This window comes from Pistacia vera, unplaced genomic scaffold, assembly GCF_008641045.1.
Source record: "Pistacia vera cultivar Batoury unplaced genomic scaffold, PisVer_v2 Contig628, whole genome shotgun sequence".
Taxonomy (NCBI): Eukaryota; Viridiplantae; Streptophyta; class Magnoliopsida; order Sapindales; family Anacardiaceae; genus Pistacia; species Pistacia vera.
Window position 1 is genome coordinate 751268 of NW_022196477.1, and position 10644 is coordinate 761911.

The 10644-nt window shown below is 35.2% G+C and overlaps 1 protein-coding gene across 1 annotated transcript; it reads left to right on the top strand.

Annotated features, from left to right (window-relative positions):
* The first annotated feature begins 4943 nt into the window (after nt 1-4943).
* Nucleotides 4944-10340, top strand: LOC116111131. Its single transcript, XM_031397325.1, has 4 exons — nt 4944-5272; nt 5360-5474; nt 9242-9407; nt 9965-10340. Exons 1-4 carry the CDS (start codon nt 5057-5059, stop codon nt 10182-10184), a joined length of 717 nt encoding a protein of 238 aa, XP_031253185.1. The 5' UTR covers nt 4944-5056; the 3' UTR covers nt 10185-10340.
* The last annotated feature ends 304 nt before the right edge of the window (nt 10341-10644 follow it).

Here is a 10644-nt window from a genome sequence, read left to right on the forward strand (position 1 = left end):
TTTCAATCAAGGAATTAGAACTTGGGTAATAGATTCTATGATTTGGGTTAGCGTATCTAGGTGAAATCAACACCCTAGCATTTTTTAGCATTGTTTAATTAGTTTCAAGTAGTTGGGTTTTGCTTTAATTTCATTATCATTCATTTATATTTTGTTAATTTGTATTTAGTTTGTTAATTTTCCATCAATCCAATTTATTGTTTCTTCAATTAGGACTTAAACTAGAGAAATCGGTACTTAGTAACACTATCCTCGTGGGAACGATACTCACTCATCATTTTATTATTTTTGCGACTAGTACACTTGCTACATTTGCATGTTTATGAAATCACGCATCGCGTCTTCGTAGGTTCTTGGTTCATCATCTTGGTAGACTAGTACATCACCATGTTAAGTCACGAGATAACCGTATCTCTTGGGCTCATGGTGTACTCTCCCAGATCTACGTAGCTCTTGTGCTACCTGAGGTGGTTCACTTTGATCCACAAGTTATGGAGTAACCTCATCTTGATGTTCAACCACCTTCAGTGACACATCATACCGTCCTTCGTCTAGTATATTTTGTGGTTCTAGAACTTCATCGAGTTCTACTTTTCTCCCACAAGTACTTCTTAGAAAAAATTCCTTGTCTAGGAAGACACTAGAACGAGCAACAAAAATTTTGCACTCTTCTAAGTGGTAGAAATAGTATCCTTTGGTCTCCTTTGGACACCCCATAAATATACATGTACAGGATTTTGGGCCCAGCTTGTTCGAAGTTAATTTCTTAACATAAGCTTCGCAACCCCAAATCTTTAGATAAGACAAGCTGGGCTTTTGCCCACTCCATAGCTCATATAGAGTCTTATCTACAGACTTTAACAGCACACAATCCAAAACGTGAGTCGCAATTTCTAGGGCATAACCCCAGAACGATGCAAGTAAATCACTAATCATGGACCTAACCATGTCAAATAAGGTCATATTCCTCTTTTCTGACACTCCATTGTGTTGAGGTGTATACGAAGGGGTGAGTTGTGATACTATCCCACATTCCTTTAGGTATGTTTAGCTCAACTAGCCAAAGTTGGCATAGTTGTCATTTTGAGATTATCCTTATTGTGTTTCTTAAGAACATATTATTATGAAATAGTTCCATAAAGAATATTATTTACACTCAAGGACAATAATCCATTAGTAAACTAATACTCTCATTTGTCCTAAGTGGACACAGAAATATAATTTCTAGAAACTGAAGAAAGACCATAATAACCTACAAGTTCCAAGAAACAAGCCAATTGGCTAAATCAGACGATAAGATCCTACAGCAAATGCAGCACGACTTGCTTCATTTTCAACTGGTAGGTCCACCTCTCCCTCGGCTAGCAATCTACCTTGCCATAGTCCCTACACATCAATCAAATGTGAGAACCACATCTTGTGTTAATAACCTAAGATGTTAACGGGATAAGTTGATCTCAAAAACTTACCTGACGAAGAAGTAACATTCTTCTTCCCTCTTGCTAGGAAGGCCTTGCAATGTTTCCTCCGGTGGCTGGGATTCTCATAGTGAAGACAAACGCCTTTCCTTTCTACAATAGTTCTTTCCAATGACTTCTGAGCCCTTTCCTTTTCACTTGAGCTGGCTTCAACCAACGTCAATGTTTCTGACATTTTCATGCCTGACTCAGTAGCCTTCAACAAATCCAGAAGCTCGGAAAGGGTATTCTTCTTATCTTCCTCAATAAAGTCATAGACAAATTGAGAATAAGAATCTGGCAAAGATTGTAATATTAGGTTTATCGTTAAACCTTCATTAAGTCCACATCCCAAAATCTCAAGCTTGTTCATATACTCGGTCAACTTGAGTATATGATCGCCAATTTTGGTACCCTCTTCCATCTTACATCTGAATAATGACCGAGACACCATATGCTTCTCATTTCTATGAAGAAAATGAAGAATATAAGCTAAATCCATTTTCTGGCACTGTTGTCACAGTAATGGTGTCATTGATGCAAGCACAATGTATCTTGTCATTTCTTCTTTCGCATCATGTGTATGCTTCACATATACATACCCAGTCTCATGGATAGAACTATCAGTAGGCTCTGGTGATAGAGCTTGCTCAATGGTGTATAATCTATCACTTGACTGAAGTATATTGTTCATACTTCTATACCAGTCAACGAAATTTTCACCATTCCATTTCTCTCCCAGTTCGATAATTTGTCGCAGTGATGTTGGGATCATTTTTGCTCAATTTTAAGTGAATCTACAAGTGCAGAATAGGTAACCGTTATTACCATGTTCATTATTATTTAATATGGTCTTTTATTAAACGAAGCTCCCACTATTTTACTCAAGTCAATAGCCCTCACTATTAACTTGGGAAAGCCCGTTGACTTTCCTAATGGACCGAGATCCCATCCTACCCATTTCAAACATTCGCTTTGACGAACAAGCCAAAATGAGTTGATTAGGTAGGCCAACATACTTAATCCACATCAGTTGATAGCTCCTACTATCGACCTCAAATGTGAAAAAGCCAACAAGCCAATCACACAATCCAATGGACACTACATGCCATCGTCCTTAAGTGTGATTCTCAGTATCAGTAGAGTGGACACTACATGTCACCACATATACACAATATGTGTACTTCTCTACTTTGTCTATGACGTGTTTATCAACCTTCACTTTGGCTAACAAGCAAAACCGTCATTTTAAGTCGACCCATCACCATTAAGGAAAACTCTAATGCATTTTAACCTCCCACTGGTAGAAGTGTACCCTTCGCTTTGGCGAACAAGGTTTCGACGAACAGTGGTTTGATTAAAACCATGGTGATGGAAGGCATATGTGACTTAATATATTTTAATTGAGAGTTTGTTATTTAATGTCTCACCAGATTATTATCGTTGTTAGAATGACATTATTTGGTATGTTATTGAACATTCAACCTTAGCATGCATTCTAAACAAAATATTAAAACGTGTCGGTACATGGCCCAACTAAAAATCGATTTCCTCGAGCCTAGAGGAATTGGTGAGTCACCTAGGGGTCCTGTAATAAAATCTTGAGTCTTCAAGCATGATTGTCTCTTCCTTGATCCGTCTTCAAGTACATTACAAAACATCATTCTAAATTTACAATAAAAATTAATCTCCAACTAATTTTACATTAACAAATTTAGAAACCTCGATTTACATTCGAGGGGAATGAGATGAGAAGAGAATGTACATCGAGAAGAGGAGAAAGGCAGGACACGTAGGCATTGTTTAATAAATTACAATCATACATACCCAAAAATTTTAAAACATTCACCATAGGTCTAAAGGCTCCTGTACCGGGCACCATGCAATATACAAACAAGTACATGACATACATTTAAAAAACAATCAATTTTTGAATTGGGTGGGTTAATTACTCATTACCCCCTGACAATTTACAGATCCACATGTGGTCTAAAAGTTTTGAAACTTTATAATCTGGCCCCTGTGCACTCGGAAGTGCGCTCGTTGCAGCGATGGGTTAGATCGTCGCAGCTTGCTCTGATTAATGTAACACTCACACTTCACATGCGCTCGAAGCGACGATGGGATATATTGTCGCGACGAGCGTTGATTGCGAACAGCACTCGTCCTAAGGACGAGCGCTGATTTTTGCAATTAGTGTGTATGCCAACAACGCATGCCGCGATGATGGGTTATATGGCCGTGGCGAGCGTACACTGATCTGTAGCAACATATCAGTTCAACCAGCCACCAAAATACGCCAATCAGATTTTGCAATCAATCTAAGCTACTGATTTCAACAAAAATCCATAACCCAATGTTCCAAACTTGCAGATCATCAACAAATTAAATTAATTAATTAATTGATTTCTTAAAACATATTCTCATGGGGTAGTTAATGAAATATGTGGTTTAGTTAATACATAAATTTATGGTACTTTTATAAGAAATCATCAAAAACTACTTTTAAATGGCATTACTGTGTAAGTCTGTTGAATTAAAATTTGAAATTTATATAAACTTATTAATACTCATTTATAAAATATGTCAAATTAAATTATTAAAGTATCTTTAGACGTTAACTTTATTTAATGAAGTTAGGGTTTAAGGGTAGTTTTTTTGATGATTTCTTGCAAAAATGTCATGAGTTTGAATATAATCTAAACCTCAGGGTAGAATAAAAAATCTCCATTAGCAAAAGATTAGGGTAATTTATGAAATTCTCTCCAAAAGATTATACCAGTAATGTATAAGCTCCGTTTGGTAAGTTTTTTAGAATGGCATTTTTGAAAAATAGGATAAGATTCTGAGAAGTTTTTGGTACATTTCTGAATAGCATTTTCTGTAAGAATGGCACACAACCGGTTGGATCTAACTGGTCGTTTGGTGATCTAGCCTTTTCCGACTAGATCTACAACGCTAGATCTATGCCTTTTTCATACTACCCTCGGCGTAAAAAATCCCACTTGTGACCACTAATCATCTCACTAGCCTCCCACATCCAAAACCCCTATCCTCCCTTACACCAATTGCTCGCTGGCCGCGACCCTCTACCATTTAGGGTTTCACCATTTTGAAGACTTAAAGTTGAGATTTTTGCCTTTTTGATGGCTTTTTGGTTTGGATTTTGATTGTGGAAGTAGTTTTGTTGTGTGTGTATTTGCATAATTGATTTCCGGTAGCCGATGCTCCCACGGTAGTGGCTGTTGATGAGTGATAGTGGCTTGGGTAGGTAGGGGTATTTTTGTTAATTTTAAAAATTTTATTGAGAAAAGTAATTATTAATGTTTTGAGTTGAATAGAATAAGATTGGATTTTAAAGAGAATTAAGAATATTAAGACAAACGTGTCTTTGGATAAGATAGAATAGGATAATAGGATAGGATAATGGTATTTGAATGAAAGAAAAGGAGCTTAAGACATTTTTCTCACTCTACTCATAATGGGGATAAATTTCAAACTCTATTATAACTCTATAACGAGCAAACAAAAATTGGTTATTGAATCAAAAGACATAGAAACCTGAGGCAGACTTCCTCCAAAAGAAAAAAAAGAAAAAAATGAGCTTGGCTCTTATTCAGGACTATTCTTCTGCTGAAGAAGTAGAAGAAGAAGAAGAAGATTACCAACAACAATCCAACTACCAAAACTCTTCAGACGAACAAGACGACGCCGTTCCCGTTCCCAATTCTTCGAATCATTACAATCCCATCTTCGACCTACCCAAACCCTCCGATGCCTCCGGCCTTCCCTCTGCCTTCGACGTTTTCTCTCAAGTAATTATCCTCTTATTGTGGTCTCGGAGTCATTGCTTCTCGTTTTAATCACAGTCTAATTTTATTTTGTTTTGTTTATTACTGGAGATTTCTGGACCTCCGCAGTTTCTCAACAATTCTGTGGAAGAGAAGGCTTCCTCAAAAGATGTTGATTATGAGCAAAGTAGGCGGAGGGGTCGCAGAAAGCAAGATTTGCCGGCTGGTATTTCGGTTTTTTCTTTTCTCCACTTTTTTTTTTTTTTAAATTATTATTATTATCATATCAACCTTTCTTATGCTTTATTTAGTTGTTTCATTTTAAAGATTTAAGTCTCTGATATTGTTCTTACGAATATATTTTTGGAAATAAAATGCACATTCATATATAAGAATATTTGGAAGAAGGTTAGGGATGAGGAAGAAAGTGAAGAAGAAAGGAAAAAGGAAGTTGCAATACATAAATTAATGTTTGGTAACAAAAGAATGAAAACTTTTAAGGTTCAAGGTACACGGTGTAGATCAGATAAAAAAACCTTACTTCCAAAAGTTCATCATTTGTTTTCCAAATTTGATGTCTTTGTATTGCTGGAAATTTCTGTTAGATCCTTGTTTCTGTCAATTAGCTTGGAGGGGCATATTGTTACTGGATTTGGTCAAAGTTGCGCTAGATTTGAATTATAGGTTCTGCATTATTTGATATCGTTGAAAAAAGGTTCTACATTTGAGTAACAGTATCTAGATTTTGAGTTAAAATTTAAAACTGTGAGCCATCCTATGTTGTGGTAGAGGTTGGGGTGAAGGAAAGTGTTTTTTGTGAAGCTTAACTAAAGGGTACTGAAATTTGTAACATGTGTAACCGTAGTTGCTGAAGCGATTTTTAACTATTGATTATTGCAAAAAACTTAGTGAAGCATAGAGACCTTTCTATGGAGGAAAAAACCTTGAAGTTTAATACTGTCTCTGTTTGGGTAGGCATAAATGAGTAGTGAGCATATAGCATCTCATTGTATTTAAGGTTTAAATTAATTCAATGGCAACGTAATGAAGGTGGCTTATATATGTAACCTAGAAATGCTCGACAACATCTTAAAGGCTGAAAGGTGAGTGCACAATATGAAGTAGATAGATTTGTGTCCAGAAGAATTAATGTGTAGCACAATAGGGTTTATTATTTTTTGGGGCATTTCTAGTGACAATTCAAAAAAGTAGTCAAGATGCTACTACAATGATTTGGATAATTGGTAAAACTATTGTTAATATTGATGAAGTTGAAAAGGGAAAGGAGATAATCAAATATGGAGGAAAAACAAATTTTGATCAAAATTCTTCAAAGGCTTGTAGATGAAATTGTGATATTTTAAATCTAGAGAGTAAAATCACTTCATATGCATATCCATGATGAAAGTTGATGATTAGTGAATAGCAGATGGCATGATATTTATCAAGTATGAGTTTTTTGTTTTGTGAAGTGTGTGGTGATGCTTAATAGGGGTAGTTGCAAGAACTTCCTTTTCAATGTAAGAGTTGTGCGGACATGGAATGAAAGTGGGATCCTGGTTACTTTTGCATGTTTGGTTTTAATTTTTTCTATAATGAGAATAGTGAGAATTATGCTACTATGATATCGTAGTAATGAAATGATCTGTTCCACTGGATCAATTAGCTTTTTCTCTTGAATTGTTAACATAAACTATATCTTGAACAGTTAACAGGGTTAATTGCCGTTTTACAGTCAAAACATTTTAAGTTGAGCCTCAAGATATGGAAGTTGTATGTAAAATGGTCTTCAAAGTTGGGAAGTGTGAGTTTTGGAATCTGATGATTATTTCCTGAAATTCAGCAACTATTAATGGACTTTAAATGGCTAATTGTGATGAATTTTTGAAAGGTTTGCAACCAATGAAAACTATTGAGCTTGTTATTAATCCAATATATGGGGAAGCTCTACTGAATTTCGTGACTTAGAGAAGCCGCTTGTGCAATGAAATGAAAGACAAGTAGAGCAATCGGTTGCCAAACGTTTGATAAGTGAAAGTAACGGCCCTTGTGCAATACCTATCTCACTTTCATGTAATAAGATGGTCATAAAGGATGCGTATAGATAGTGGGACCATGAATTTGATTTTCATAAGTACTAATTTTAAATTCCTTGTTCACAAGTTGGTGTTCTACAAAATAGACTTGAAGAGATGATGTTACTGTATCAGAATGAATAGTCATCATAATGCAAGATTACATCCAAGTTTTTGTATGGAATCTGTGAGTGATTAGCAATGTTATTGACTGTTAGCACTTAATTCTTCTGTGGTGAAAGCTTTAGATTTAGACTACTAAGTAATGGCCTTTCAGAGTCATTGTGAGCCTGTTTATTAATAAATATCAAATTTAGGATTCGGAAGATTTTGCGGCTTCTTTGTGCTCAAAAATAGACTTTTTATATAAAATAAATATAGACTATACAGTAGAAATAAAATAAATAGAGAAAGAATAAGGTTGGAGGGACTAAAATTTCAAAGTTATCAATTTGGGTGGTGTGAGTTACAAATAAAGGACTAGATAATAAAAAATTGCAAGGGAGTGACACACAAGGCACAAAACCTTTCCTTTATTCAATTTGGATGTATTATTTACAAAGGAATTAGGGCCTATTTATAGATTCTTGCCGTCCATATTGCCCATGGAAAATAGCTAACACAATTGAGTACTATCGACAAGATGTGTTAGTCACGAGTCATTTAATTAAAGACTAGCAAAATATGGTGGTATGATAAGCTTGTACAAAATGGTATTGCATGATAATGAGCAGTAAATAGATACCATGCATTACAACACTTTTCATTAGATTTACACCATTTATGGATAATTGTGCTTAATTCTGCTAAAAGGAAAAATCTAGTACAATAAAAACAGAACACAATTATTTGATGAATTGTTAAATGGTGTTGGATCTGTTCGTATTGCCTTGTTAAAAGCCTTACTAGTGAAAAATTGTGGAATAAGAAATAGTCAAAGGAAAAAAATAGTACAGTCCAATAATAGCCTTCTTGAAAAGATATGCTCTCCCTGATTACTGCAGAACATCATTGATAATTTGGTTGCTTACTGAGTTGTCATATCCTGATGTAATAATTATGAGTAAAAATATATCTCATCTCTGAGCAAGCTTTGTGGGGATGAAAAAGATATCAAGGATATGCATAGCCAAGTTATCTCGGATCATAAGTAGACTTGTAGGAATAAAATAATCTCAAATCTACTTTTCCATGGAGGTGAGTTGGCTTAGCGCTATATTTGTTGCTATGTTTGGTCTAATACATTGTGTTAAATATAAGAAAACACCTATTGCATTCGGATTGGTATTTTAGAATTAAGAATCTCTTCATCATATTCTTTAAGACGAGATATAGATTCTTTTTAGGATTGAGAGACTGAGCAGCCATTCCATTTGGTACAAGCTCATCATGCCACCATGTCTTATTAGTCTTCAATTGAAGGACACATGGCTAACATGTCTTAATAGAAGGAGGCAATTGTTATGGTCATAATCCCTTGGTAATATATATGCGTCTTTCTTTCAATTTAGGCACATGGTGACATCTTTTACATTTCACTAGATTTGATCAGTCTATAGATGAAAATATAAATTAATTCATGTTTGGTTCATTTGAAAGAGTTCCCCAAAAAAAAAAAAAAAAAAAAAAAAAAAAGAACAAAACAAAACAATACAAAAAACGGGAGTTTTGGTTTCATTAGTCTATTCTTTTATCTTCTACATCTGGTCTTCCTACAATATACCTTATGTAGACGAAGTGTTTTTTTATTTTTTTCTCTCTTTCTAACAACTCAAAAATCCCTCCAGAATGCTCTTGGCAAAAATATACAGTTTTTTTTTTTTAAAATGTGAGAAATGTTCCTTCCTGTAGTGTCACATTCTTAGGATTAGGCTTATAATTTATTTGTCAAATAGATTTTTGATTTAAATTATTTTAGGTGTTGTAATGGAGGCCAAGGCTCAACTTGTTGGAATCCATGAGAGAGTAAGGAGTGATATCGAGGGTAACCACGCTCCATCATCATTTGCAAGCACAACTCAAGGAGTCAAGCGTGTGGCAACTGCAACCAATCCTAATGCAGAAGATGCTGCAGAGCTTCTGAGGTACAATAACATTCTCCTGCTACATATGCATCTATGCATTACGGACAACGAATTAGTTCTTTGTATCCTCTGTATATATTACTAACATTCATGGAGTGTGAAATACTTAAAAAGCATATTGTAGATTGCAGCCAGCAGTTCATAAGTCTTGTTTCTAAATTCCCAAGTAAATCTATTATTTGGCTTTTTGTGTATTAGTTGGGTGGTCAGTCAAACATGAAAAACGGAGTTAATCTTTGCATTCCGCTCCTGAATATTAAACTTGTGTGTTCCATGCCTAATCATGGACATTGCAAGTTTTTCTTGGTTTTTCATGTATGCCCATAGAACACAAAAGCATTTCTCATGGACCCTCGTAAGGAGGGATTAAACACAAAAGCTTTTCTCATTGACCCTCCTTATAGGGATTAAACACAAAAGCATTTTATGTGCCGTTCCATGCCCCTCTATTGATTTCTCTCATCTTATTCGACTCTATGTGTGCCCCCATTTACGTTGTTGATTTAGTGCATGCCTCTCTTTTATCTTACCCGTTGATTGAAATTTTATTGTTAAAGGATGTGTTTGCAATGTGGAATACCGAAAACCTACTCGAATGCTCGTGGAATGGTGTGTCCTGTATGTGGTGATCGTCCATCTGTAGACACAAGCAATGAGCCAAAGAAGAAGGGGTCTGTCGTAAAAGATAAGGAGAAGAGTAAAAGGATGAAGGGCCAGTCATCTCATGCCACTTGGAAAAGCGAAACAGAGATGCAACTCCGTCAGCAGTTTGATTAGCACAACTCAATGTAAGGTTTTTCGTTGACTAATATATTGGATATGCCATAGTTTTTAGGATTTACGAACAAACGATTCTAGAATTAACGTACTTCAGACATGGTTAAGTGTTTTGTACATGTTTGACTTTTATTCTGAGAAACGGTTTGCTGTTTACTTGATGTCCCAAAATGCAAAATAACTTTAAGCAAATTATTTCTGAGCTAATCCAAAAGTACAAGACAAAACTTATTCAGAAATTGCAGTGTCTAATTGTGTCTTAATTACAGAAGCACCAAACATGTTCGAGTGTTTCAACCTTACGAATTAAAGCACAAATAATTACTGCACTATTCTTGAAATCTAAAAACCATACAACCTGAAATATGTGCCTTTATAAAGTTCTCAGAAGTAATCAAATAAGAACAAACCGGATCTAGACATTTCAAATAACGCCAAACCTTCAACTCAAATTGATATA